This window comes from Pleurodeles waltl, chromosome 1_2 (assembly GCF_031143425.1).
Source record: "Pleurodeles waltl isolate 20211129_DDA chromosome 1_2, aPleWal1.hap1.20221129, whole genome shotgun sequence".
In the NCBI taxonomy this organism is placed as follows: Eukaryota; Metazoa; Chordata; class Amphibia; order Caudata; family Salamandridae; genus Pleurodeles; species Pleurodeles waltl.
The window spans coordinates 1025605270-1025618617 of record NC_090437.1 but is presented as its reverse complement, the minus strand read 5'-3'; the positions used below and the strand labels follow the sequence as shown (position 1 = coordinate 1025618617).

At 46.4% G+C, this 13348-nt stretch overlaps 1 protein-coding gene across 2 annotated transcripts in view; it reads left to right on the top strand.

Annotated features, from left to right (window-relative positions):
• The window catches only part of WDR19 (WD repeat domain 19), a 601305-nt gene that overhangs the window by 531077 nt on the left and 56880 nt on the right, over positions 1-13348 (top strand). For both annotated transcript variants that reach the window (XM_069202086.1, XM_069202080.1), the window contains exon 35: positions 3321-3397. In XM_069202086.1, the coding sequence (XP_069058187.1) occupies positions 3321-3397 (77 nt within the window). The remainder of the gene's footprint in view (positions 1-3320; positions 3398-13348) is intronic.

The following is a 13348-nucleotide window of genomic DNA, read 5'->3' as shown; positions in this document are numbered from 1 at the left end:
AAATAATAATGATTTGCTACTCCTATGTGTACTGCATTGTGCAGCACACATAGGACTAGCAAATCGCCATTATTGATTGATTGATTGAGGGTCTAAATGCTTCGCCTTTCTGATAGAGGAGCAATGAGGAGAAATATCTTCATTCTGCAGCACATTTAGAAAGAGGAAACACCTCTAAGGTTTGTTTTTATTCAGGAACCTGTCTCTTCCTGCGCAAAACAATGCTGCCTGCAACGCAGGCACCCTTGCACCATGATCCAAGGGTATATGCATTGAAGATAGGCTGCACTGAGCGGACCAGCACACGGAGCGAGCAGGAATGTGCCATATCTTGATAGATGTGGCACATTCCTGTCCTCTCTATTTGACGCAGCGTAGCAAGTTGTCTTGCAGCGTTGCGCTGCATCAACGTTTGATAAATCTGGGCTTTGATGTTTAACTAAACACTTCAAACTGAATGTTGTGAAGTATTTGCCTAATACTTCACTTTCTGTATGGATTTGTCTCAAACGAGTCCTCGTTTGTTATGTAAGCAAGACATTTTTTGTGTTCATCTTGCTAAGCCCTTTTCCTAGGATTCAAATTGTGGAGTCACTGATGTTTTGGCTCTAAATCCACAGATGATGCCCTCTTAATTATTCATTCATTCTTCTGCAGCTCCTGTGACATATTTCTGAGTGACGATGAGGGTGGCCTGGGGCCAAGGTTTTGACTGGCCCACTTCAGAATGAAATCTGTAGGACTGTTACGTAGTATGAAGCAGGAAGTGCCTCGTCTCCTTGGCTGCCATTACCTCGGCCATTTAGTCTGTTGATTTTTAAATATGCTAAAACATATGACTGTGACTTACAAACAAAAGTGGCATATGAAAAAAGTGTAACAAAGGTATAAATTAATATGCAAATTTTAAAGCCAACAAATTCTCAGTTGCCACTTTACAACATGTCAGTGTTTTAGCGCCAGGGATCTCAGATGGAAACAGTTGTCAGTTGCTAATTCTTCATTTGGCTCAAACAATCAGCAGTTTTGCTCCATGTTTGTCCAATCATAGATCGCCAGGACAAAGGCTAATGGCGGTCAAATTCTTCAAAGCATTGATGGTTGTAATGTCTGTCCTTGAGCGCAATTCTGGCAGTTCTTGTATAAAAGGAATCAGTATTGTCTAACCCATTTAGTTTACTTGTGAACGAGACAGACCATCTTTCTAAAGTAACATGTTCATTATGTCGAGCCCACTAGATCTCACATGCACTGTCTTTTGTGAGACATAATATGAGCTTACCAAGAACAAACAGGGGCCTTATAGCTCGCATGTTACTCAGCAATGGTTGCCATTCTCATTTTTCTGATTCTTATTTGTGTCCAAGCCTGTCAATCTTGTGTTTATCCCTCCCATGGAGCATACCCTTTTTACCTTCTCTTTGGATTGGCTTGCTTCTATGCCTCCATTCATTGTTTTTCAAACACTCTTTTTTGGGTTAGGCACTCCATAGGAGTGCATGTGCTTTCTAGCTGTCTTGCTCCTGTATTTCTCTCCCCTTGTGCTCCGTGTTGCTCTCTACTGTTGGTGTTTATCCCAGTTGCTTTCTTGCCAATGTTCTTCTTCACTGCCCGTTTCACATGGCTCTCATCCCACCTCTGCCTTCTTTGTTGCTTCCCTCACCTGCCTCCTTCATCCATTGCCTCTCTTCCCCACCCTCGTCCTTCCTTCCCCCTAACTAGTCCTTCCTCTCTCTCCTGTTGCTTCTTATACCCAATACCGCCCTACATGCTGATTCCCCCAGACCCATGCCCTCCTTCTCTCGCCCATTGCATCACCACCCACCCCACCCTCTGCATTCCTTCCACGCCCCAGTACTGATTTCACCCACCAGCGCCATCCGTGATGATTTGCCTCCTGACCTGGGTCTCTAGGTTGCTTCTCCTGCTATGGCCATCCTTGTTGCTACCACCCTGCGCTTTGAAGCAAAATCAGTAACTTAAAAAAATAATAATTGAAAATAATAATTGCTTGTGTAATTTTGTAGGCGCATGCTGTATGTGTGCGCGTGCACTAACAAAATGAGTGACTGCCGAATCATAGCGACTTTTTCTTCACTTGTTTTTTTTTGTTGTTTTAAGCTATGCTGCACAGCATTGTGATGCCCTATAACAAGGCTCAAAACCATTGACAAAGCCAATAGGTCCCAGTGGCGGCAGCTGCAAATCAAGGGGAGGGGTGGGCAGATGGGGCTACGGGGATATGAGGGGTATTCTGGGAGGGAATAAAAAAATAAATAAATTACCTCTTCCTGTCGCTGCCGCCTCGATCTGGGACACCATCACAGGCTCCACAGCAATCTTGCCGCTGCTTTCATGCAAAACCTTGCATGAAAGCAGCGCAAGCAATTGTCTGAGTGGCAGTGAATGCCACTCAGACACAGCCTTGGGGTCTGTGCATTTTCTCTAGCCCGGCTGTCTACACAGCCGGGCTGGAGAAACCTAAGTGCACATGTGTGTTTGGCCGGCCTGAGACGGCTGGCCGAACACACATGCACACTTAGGTGCACTCTCCCCTCCTCCCCCTTCCCACCTCCCGTGGTTCAGCCCCACCCCTGCACTGCTGGCTGTGCGGAATGCAAATAAATAAAACAGTAGTAAACTATTGTTTTATTTTTCTGCTTCTGGCACAGCCAGTGGAGCGACGCTCCTTCGCCATAGCGAAGGAGGGCCCCCCTGATAGTTCCCGAAGGTAAGACTTATTGGCTTTCCTCTAAAGTCTTTCCCAGTGCTTGTTTTTAATCTGCCCGTCCTTTGGGCAGATCTTAACAATACACGTCTACGGTTTACTGTGCAAGCATGAGGGTTAATTTCAAAGAGCACCTTCTCTAGTCCACATTCCTTCAACCCCACATCCAATTTAAGCAGTTTGACTTACTCTGGGTTTTACCATAAAATGCTTTTATCTAGGAAATCCAAGAGACACCATTGCGTGTTCATTTTTATAGTTCTGTTGCAGACTGAGGCGTTCAAAACTGGGAGGAAATTGTTTCCTTAAGTTCAAGAAGTGATTTCTAAGAAATGTTGGTTTTCTTACAGATACTATACTTGACTGCCCTTCCGAAAAATCCTTTAAGCTACTTCATTGGTGAACCAGGTGAAGGGATGCTGGCTGTTGGCATTTGCTGAGGTGTCACTTGATACTGAGGCCAGCACTCTACGAGATGTTTTGATGCATTACACTACTTGTTGCTGATTTTTTTTAAGTGTTATAATTGCACCCTTGATGCATCTATGCCAGATGTCAATAGAAAAATGCTAATTAAAAAAATATTCTTCAGGGTCGACACATGGTCAAAGAAGACTGGACAGTCTGCCCACACTGTGACTTTTCAGCTTTGTACTCCGAATTCAAAATGTAAGTATGATTAGTATTTTAGTTTGCATGATACTAACATTGTTGTCTGGAAATTCACACAAAATGTATTGATATTTGAGTGGAATTGGTTGGTAATGAACATTTCAGTTTTTCCAGATTATACAGGGAGTGCTGAATTATTAGGCAAATTGTATTTTTGAGGATTAATTTTATTATTGAACAACAACCATGTTCTCAATGAACCCAAAAAACTCATTAATATCAAAGCTGAATATTTTTGGAAGTAGTTTTTAGTTTGTTTTTAGTTTTAGCTATGTTAGGGGGATATCTGTGTGTGCAGGTGACTATTACTGTGCATAATTATTAGGCAACTTAACAAAAAAAATATATATACCCATTTCAATTATTTATTATTACCAGTGAAACCAATATAACATCTCAACATTCACAAATATACATTTCTGACATTCAAAAACAAAACAAAAACAAATCAGTGACCAATATAGCCACATTTCTTTGCAAGGACACTCAAAAGCCTGCCATCCATGGATTCTGTCAGTGTTTTGATCTGTTCACCATCAACATTGCGTGCAGCAGCAACCACAGCCTCCCAGACACTGTTCAGAGAGGTGTACTGTTTTCCCTCCTTGTAAATCTCACATTTGATGATGGACCACAGGTTCTCAATGGGGTTCAGATCAGGTGAACAAGGAGGCCATGTCATTAGATTTCCTTCTTTTATACCCTTTCTTGCCAGCCACGCTGTGGAGTACTTGGACGCGTGTGATGGAGCATTGTCCTGCATGAAAATCATGTTTTTCTTGAAGGATGCAGACTTCTTCCTGTACCACTGCTTGAAGAAGGTGTCTTCCAGGAACTGGCAGTAGGACTGGGAGTTGAGCTTGACTCCATCCTCAACCCGAAAAGGCCCCACAAGCTCATCTTTGATGATACCAGACCAAACCAGTACTCCACCTCCACCTTGCTGGCGTCTGAGTCGGACTGGAGCTCTCTGCCCTTTACCAATCCAGCCACGGGCCCATCCATCTGGCCCATCAAGACTCACTCTCATTTCATCAGTCCATAAAACCTTAGAAAAATCAGTCTCGAGATATTTCTTGGCCCAGTCTTGACGTTTCAGCTTGTGTGTCTTGTTCAGTGGTGGTCGTCTTTCAGCCTTTCTTAACTTGGCCATGTCTCTGAGTATTGCACACCTTGTGCTTTTGGGCACTCCAGTGATGTTGCAGCTCTGAAATATGGCCAAACTGGTGGCAAGTGGCATCGTGGCAGCTGCACGCTTGACTTTTCTCAGTTCATGGGCAGTTATTTTGCGCCTTGGTTTTTCCACACGCTTCTTGCGACCCTGTTGACTATTTTGAATGAAACGCTTGATTGTTCGATGATCACGCTTCAGAAGCTTTGCAATTTTAAGAGTGCTGCATCCCTCTGCAAGATATCTCACTATTTTTGACTTTTCTGAGCCTGTCAAGTCCTTCTTTTGACCCATTTTGCCAAAAGAAAGGAAGTTGCCTAATAATTATGCACACCTGATATAGGGTGTTGATGTCATTAGACCACACCCCTTCTCATTACAGAGATGCACATCACCTAATATGCTTAATTGGTAGTAGGCTTTCGAGCCTATACAGCTTGGAGTAAGACAACATGCATAAAGAGGATGATGTGGTCAAAATACTCATTTGCCTAATAATTCTGCACTCCCTGTACTGTATCAAAACATATGTTTCTATTTGCAATCTGTAATGTGTTTGTTAAGCTACACACTATGAACCTCATTACGAGTTGTGGAATTTCTCCCAGAATGATAACTCCGATAACGCTGGGTGAAATTCTCGAAACTGCAATTCCAGATATCTCTAGGCCTGGAATTATTTGGTCCATGAACTCCAGGCCTGATAGTTCTAGGCCTGGACACACAAGACCAGTGCTTCCCAGAGAATTTGGAACCACAACCTAATTTTTAAAACGACAAACGTTTGTGACCCACCTAACTTTAATGGACATGAGGCAGGACCAGTGGTGGCTGATGACTGAAAGCAGTGGTGGGGCACAAATACAAGACGGAATTGCACCTTGTGAGTGAGCCTCACTACCCACGTATTTCCATTCACCTACTCACCCACTGCCTTTGGTCACCTACCCATTTACTCATCCACATTGTCATCCACTGCCATTCACACAACTCTTATACACAGACACCCACATTTTCTCAGCCACTCAGTCAAGCCCTGCAAACACTTATTCAAACAAACACACATTGCCTCACCCATCCAGTATCCAGCAGTTTCAGTGATAAAAGGTACACGTTTATTTGAGCTGCAGATTACATGTTTAATATGAAATATCACGTCATTAGTCTGCAGAAGAAATAAAACAATCATAACTAGCCATGATAAATTACTGGAACCATTACTGCCTTTGAGAGACGAAATCACCTACAGAGGCAGTGAAGGGAGAGGAGAGCTGAGAGAACAGATTTTTTTCCTATTGTCTGTAAAAAAGATAGAGCTCCAACTTACTTGTGTGCAGGGTTGTCTTTGGCATATTTATGACTTGAGGTCTTCAGGTCACACTCCTGTCTCCCAGAGAGCCCTGGATGGAGTTATTTATTGTATTTATTAAATTTCTCTGCCACAGACTGCTTGTAATGCAGGAAAAGGGGTTTTCTTTGCACAATGCCACATTCTTTTAATAAAATGTGACCTCTTGTATGTAGACCCTTCTGATCACACCCCACCATTTGAGTAAATAGGAAAGGGTGGATAATAATATCGGAGTGACATGAAGTTTTCAGAAACCCGGGCTGAACAAAAAACCCTCCAGGCTGTTTACTATCAGGGCTTCTGGTGGAGGAGGAGATAAGCCAGGGACATCACTGCATTCTGAGAAAACGTAAGGGCTTTGCGTGGGCAAGCCCTGTCAGCCCTACTGTGCAGCTTTCAGCCACATACTGACGCAGGCCCAGTGGGGCTTTTCAAAGTGCACAACTTTCACTCGGAAAATGTTGTGCAGAAAATGTTTTACTTTCATCATGTAATTAAATATATGCTTCACTAGAGAGGCCAGAAAAGGCTAGGGGTGCAGCCCCTTAGCCCTTAAACACCAGCCGCCCCTGGGCAGGGCGATATCTGAATGTAACTAAATTATCATGTGGTAGCGCGCTGTCATTTACAGCACATTTTCCATTGAAATGGTCACTCTATTTGCACAGACATACAGTTCTACTGATAAAACTATATTGCACACAAATGATAATGTGTGAAAATCGGGATTCAGTGAATATTTATCATTTTTGCAGCAGAGGGTAAAGTGTATTGATTTCTGTTAAAATCTTTGTTTCCATCACACTTCAGAATTACAAGAAATATGCTTCATTTTTACTTTCCTAACTGATGAATGTGTACAGTTCATTTATAGATATTTACATTTGTGTATTGTAAAGAGATGACAACCTTTACTTTCACACTCCCTATACCCAAGCACCAGGGTCAGACTGACCTATGGGGCATTCAGGTCAGTGTGTGAACCATTTTTTCTGTTTGAGGGCTTGTTATGGTCTGCTGGGCCAGTTTTTACTATTGATTTCCCTGATATTGAGACAAACATTGCCTGTAGCAAGCTCAAATCCATGCATTCTTCCATATGTTGCAAAACACTTATACAGCATTGTAGGAAAGTACCATCTTGCCTGGCATGTTACCCCCATTTTTCACTGTATATATGTTGTTTTAGTTGTATGTGTCACTGGGACCCTGCTAGTCAGGGCCCCAGTGCTCATAAGTGTGCCTGAATGTGTTACCTGTGTTATGACTAACTGTCTCACTGAGGCTCTGCTGATCAGAACCTCAGTGGTTATGCTCTCTCATTTCTTTCAAATTGTCACTAACAGGCTAGTGACCAATTTTACCAATTTACATTGGCTTACTGGAACACCCTTATAATTCCCTAGTATATGGTACTGAGGTACCCAGGGTATTGGGGTTCCAGGAGATCCCTATGGGCTGCAGCATTTCTTTTGCCACCCATAGGGAGCTCTGACAATTCTTACACAGGCCTGCCACTGCAGCCTGAGTGAAATAACGTCCACGTTATTTCACAGCCATTTTACACTGCACTTAAGTAACTTATAAGTCACCTATATGTCTAACCTTTACCTGGTAAAGGTTGGGTGCTAAGTTACTTAGTGTGTGGGCACCCTGGCACTAGCCAAGGTGCCTCCACATTGTTCAGGGCCAATTCCCCGGACTTTGTGAGTGCGGGGACACCATTACACGCGTGCACTACATATAGGTCACTACCTATATGTAGCTTCACAATGGTAACTCCGAATATGGCCATGTAATATGTCTATGATCATGGAATTGCCCCCTCTATACCATCCTGGCATAGTTGGCACAATCCCATGATCCCAGTGGTCTGTAGCACAGACCCTGGTACTGCCAAACTGCCTTTCCCGGGGTTTCACTGCAGCTGCTGCTGCTGCCAACCCCTCAGACAGGCATCTGCCCTCCTGGGGTCCAGCCATGCCTGGCCCAGGATGGCAGAACAAAGGACTTCCTCTGAGAGAGGGTGTTACACCCTCTCCCTTTGGAAAATGGTGTGAAGGCAGGGGAGGAGTAGCCTCCCCCAGCCTCTGGAAATGCTTTCATGGGCACATTTGGTGCCCATTTCTGCATAAGCCAGTCTACACCGGTTCAGGGACCCCTTAGCCCTGCTCTGGCGCGAAACTGGACAAAGGAAAGGGGAGTGACCACTCCCCTGACCTGTACCTCCCCTGGGAGGTGCCCAGAGCTCCTCCAGTGTGCTCCAGACCTCTGCCATATTGGAAACAGAGGTGCTGCTGGCACACTGGACTGCTCTAAGTGGCCAGTGCCATCAGGTGACGTCAGAGACTCCTGCTGATAGGCTCCTTCAGGTGTTGCTAGCCTATCCTCTCTCCTAGGTAGCCAAACCCTCTTTTCTGGCTATTTAGGGTCTCTGTCTCTTGGGATTCCTTAGATAACGAATGCAAGAGCTCATCCGAGTTCCTCTGCATCTCTCTCTTCACCTTCTGCCAAGGAATCGACTGCTGACCGCGTTGGAAGCCTGCAAAACTGCAACATAGTAGCAAAGACGACTACTGCAACTCTGTAACGCTGATCCAGCCGCCTTCTCGACTGCTTTCCTGGTGGTGCATGCTGTGGGGGTAGTCTGCCTCCTCTCTGCACTAGAAGCTCCGAAGAAATCTCCAGTGGGTCGACGGAATCGTCCCCCTGCAACCGCAGGCACCAAAGAACTGCATCACCGGTACCTTGGGTCTCCTCTCAGCATGACGAGCGAGGTCCCTTGAATCCAGCAACTCTGTCCAAGTGACTCCCACAGTCCAGTGACTCTTCAGACCAAGTTTGGTGGAGGTAAGTCCTTGCCTCCCCACGCCAGACTGCATTGCTGGGAACCGCGACTTTTGCAGCTACTCCGGCCTCCGTGCACTTCCGGCGGAAATCCTTTTTGCACAGTCCAGCCTGGGTCCACGGCACTCTAACCTGCATTGCACGGCCTCCTAAGTTGTTCTCCGGCGACGTGGGACTCCTTTGTGCGACTTCGGGTGAGCACCGTTTCACGCATCCTCGTAGTGCCTGTTTCTGGCACTTCTCCGGGTGCTGCCTGCTGCTGAGAGGGCTCCTTGTCTTGCTCGACGCCCCCTCTGTCCCCTGATGCAATTTGCAACATCCTGGTCCCTCCTGGGCCACAGCAGCATCCAAAAACCCTTACCGCACGATTTGCAGCTAGCAAGGCTTGTTGGCGGTCTTTTGGCGGGAAAACACTTCTGCACGACTCTCCACGGCGTGAGGGATCCGTCCTCCAACGGGGAAGTATCTAGCCTTTGTCGTTCTTGCAGAAACCTATGCTTCTACTGTCCAGTAGCAGCTCCTTTGCACCCACAGCTGGCATTTCCTGGGCATCTGCCCATCTCCGACTTGCTTGTGACTTTTGGACTTGGTCCCCTTGTTCCACAGGTACCCTCGACTGGAAATCCATCGTTGTTGCATTATTGGTTTGTGTCTTTCCTGCAGAATTCCCCTATCACGACTTTTATGTCCTTTGGGGAACTTTGCACTCACTTTTCAGGGTCTTGGGGTGGGCTATTTTTCTAACCCTTACTATTTTCTAATAGTCCCAGCGACCCTCTACAAGGTCACATAGGTTTGGGGTCCATTCGTGGTTCGCATTCCACTTTTGGAGTATATGGTTTGTGTTGCCCCTATATCCTATGTGTCTCCATTGCATCCTATTGTAACTATACATTGTTTGCACTGTTTTCTAATACTATTACTGCATATTTTGGTATTGTGTACATATATCTTGTGTATATTTGCTATCCTCATACTGAGGGTACTCACTGAGATACTTTTGGCATATTGTCATAAAAATAAAGTACCTTTAATTTTAGTATATCTGTGTATTGTGTTTTCTTATGATATTGTGCATATGACACTAAGTGGTACTGTAGGAGCTTCACTCGTCTCCTAGTTCAGCCTAAGCTGCTCTGCTAAGCTACCATTATCTATCAGCCTATGCTGCTAGACACCCTATACACTAATAAGGGATAACTGGGCCTGGTGCAAGTTGCAAGTACCCCTAGGTACTCACTACAAGCCAGTCCAGCCTCCTACATCATGTCTTCACAAGTTCAAAACTGCTCTAGTTTACAAACACTAGCCACTTTTTTAGCTTTCTAATTCACCTATGGGGCCACTTTTATTTTGATGCCCGGGTCTATTTTCTATCCCGGTCTGACTCTGCCCAGCAAGGTTGTCACATATTTCACTTTATTTTTTCTTACTCTAACTGCAAAGTGAGGAGTTTGCAAACACCAATCTTCTTGCTAAACAATACATAAGCAGCACTTTGTCAGAAGACATAGCCTGACATTTGACTTCTGTCTTTGAAGTGCAGCACATGTATCAAGATTAATACAGAATTTAAAGGCATCTTTATTTACTTCTTGGACTTCTGCAACCCACAAAGCCAAAAATTGGCTTACGACCCACAGTTTGGGAAACTGCACTAGACCGTTTTCCAGGTGGGGACTGGGCCTACTGGCAGAAGCACACCCTAGCCTCTGCTCAATCCCTACACTGCTGTAGCACATGGGTAGCAGACACTGCTCCCCTGAACAGACTCAAATCTTCCTTGCATGAATTCCCCATCCCCTGACCACTCTGCCCCTAGACCCACTCACCCTCTTGCTGACAATTTCCATCTGCACAAAGCTTTCTTCAGTTTTTTTTTCTCTGGAATCAGGGAAACCATGCAGAAAACAACTCTGTATCTCCAGGACAATGCGAATATTTCCCATTCCAGTCAGGAAACATGTAATCCACTGAATTTGGAGTGGGAATATATCTGGAATCGTAACTTCTGACCCTCTGGTAGTACTAAAGCAAAACCACTGGTTTGCGTCCAAAAGTATAAATATGGGCCTATGTTGTTTAATTTTCTATTATACTAAATGTGTTGGCACAACGTAGTAAGTATACCAAGAATGATAAGGTGTCTGTCATTGTAAGTATGATTGTTAAACCGATTCTAATTAGGACATTACTATACCACCAATTTCAACTATTGGGGCTCATCTTAAAGTTATTTATATATATATATATATATATATATATATATATATATATATTTTGGTGGTCACCAGTAGGTAGTTATAGTTAGGACCTAGTTCCTATTGAAAAAGCTTTTTTTTTACTTGGGTATATCTTTGGCGTAGTTTGACAAATCTTTTTACAAAATTTTCCCCCAAAAAGTGTGCCTAAGGGTCTTGTTGTGCATGGAAAGTTTCGGGGTGATCTGTCAAGCAGGGGCTGAGAAAAAGGGAGACTCAACAAAAGTGTGTTGCTTATTGTAATTCTCATTGGGGTTTTGATCACAACTACAGCCCGAACCACTGGACGGAATTACACCAAATGTGGCAGAAAGATAGCTTCTGATGGATACAACTACCTGTGGATTCCTCACCTGATGAATACTCCCATGGCGCCAGCATTTGACGGAAATCTTCTTACTAGTCTCTGCACGTCGACGAGGACGTCACTCTAGCCCACGCGACGCCGTCTGACGTCATACAGGCAATAAGAAGTCCTCGCCGACGTGCCGATGACAGTTCCCTTTTTTCCGTGCATTCGAAACGGTTATCTTCGAGGGAGTTACTGTTACCTTCGTGGTTACAGTGTATTGTCTGCTGCGTAGTCTTCTCTGCGGTAACAATGTCTCAGAGGAAGTCGGGTTTCAAGCCCTGTCGAGAGTGTGGGGGCAAGATGTCAGTTACAGATCCTCACTCCGACTGTCTATGGTGTTTGAGCTCCGACCACGACGTCTCGACTTGCGATTCATGTCAACACATGAATCCGAAGGCCCTCAAAGAGCGCGAGGCCAAGTTATTCATGGCAAAGTCAAAGAAGAAGGAGAAACATCATAAGAAGTCTTCTTCGCCAAGGTCTCACCGGCGTCATCGAGACTCCCGGCGCCGTAGAGACTCACGACGTCACTCCAGCAAGGAGTCTCATTCGAGGTCACCTTCGGCTCGGCGTCGGAGGACTTGGGAGGTCAGCCCCACGGTCACGCCGCATCCATCGACGCCGTTGCCCTCTCCGGCGTCACCGACTTCACCTGGTCAGGCGTCAGTGATTGAGGTGGTGCAGCCTCTTGTGTTTTCTCCGGCGTCGCAGACGTCGAGGCCGGCGTCGGGGTCGCCTTCGATCCAGGCACCCCAGTATCCGGCTTTTCCCACTCCTGGAGCCGATAGTACCACGTTTCTTAATGCGATGTATACCATCTTTCAGCAGATGGCTCCAGGAGCTGCTCCGGCTGGTCCTTCGGGGCCCTTGGCCTTTTCGTTGGGTGATCCTGCGCCTCTTCGGCCGGCACCCTTTATGCCCTTTCTCCCTTTTGGGAATGTGGGCTCGGCGCCGGTGCCGGCGTCGGTGGCCGCTCCGGTGGCTTCGGATGTTTCGGCCCCGGAGGTTGCCCCTCCGTCGAAGTCAGGATTTTGCCCTGTGACTCCGGTTGGTCCATCGGCTCCAAGACCTCGTCCTCCGGCTCCTGCCTCGGCGCCGAAGCTGCCTGTGGCGCCGGACGCGGCGTCAGATGCTTCTGGAGATCGGCGCCGTTCTTCGACGTCGGCGGAGGCCATGTCGACTCCGCGTATCGAGGAGAGACTTCATTCGAGGAGGCGTGCTCTCCGTCTTTTAGAAGAGCAAGAGTACCAGCGAGTCCTAGAGGAGGGAGAGATTGAGGACTCTGGAGACGGACTGCATGGTCTGGATACAGCCAGTGGGCTGGACACTTCCCCTGAGTGGGACCTTTCATCTCCAGGGGAATATACGGAGGAGGCTGCTTCCTTTCATGCTGTGGTGAGGAAGGCAGCGAGCTTTTTGGACCTGCCTTTGCCGGTGGCAGAGGCAAAGCAGAATTTGCTGACAGAGGTATTGCATCCGGCCTCTGCTGCAGCTGAGCCTCTCTTGCCATTTAATGAGGCTTTGCTGGATCCGGTGTTGGAGGTGTGGAAGAAGCCGGTGTCTTCCTCGGCCGTTCATAGGGCTGTGGCCAGGAGGTATCGAGCTGCACCATCTGACCCTGGCTTTCTCTCTAGACACCCTACGCCGGAGAGCTTGGTGGTGCAAGCCTCCTGTTCCTCAAAGTCAGCGCCTGGTTCCTTCCCGACGGTGCCTGGAGACAGAGACTCCAAGAAACTGGATGCGCAGTCCAAGAAAATATTTTCGTCATGCAGTTTGGCGTTGAAGGCCACCAACGCCACGTGCATTCTGGGGAGGTACATCCATGCGCTGATGGATGATATTTCGTCTTCATTCACGGAGCTTCCCCAGGGTCTTTTGGATGTGGTCTCGGACGCCCAGGCTGCCGCGACCCAGATTATCCAGTCTGGGCTGGACACGACCGACTCGGTGGCCAGGGCGATGGGCA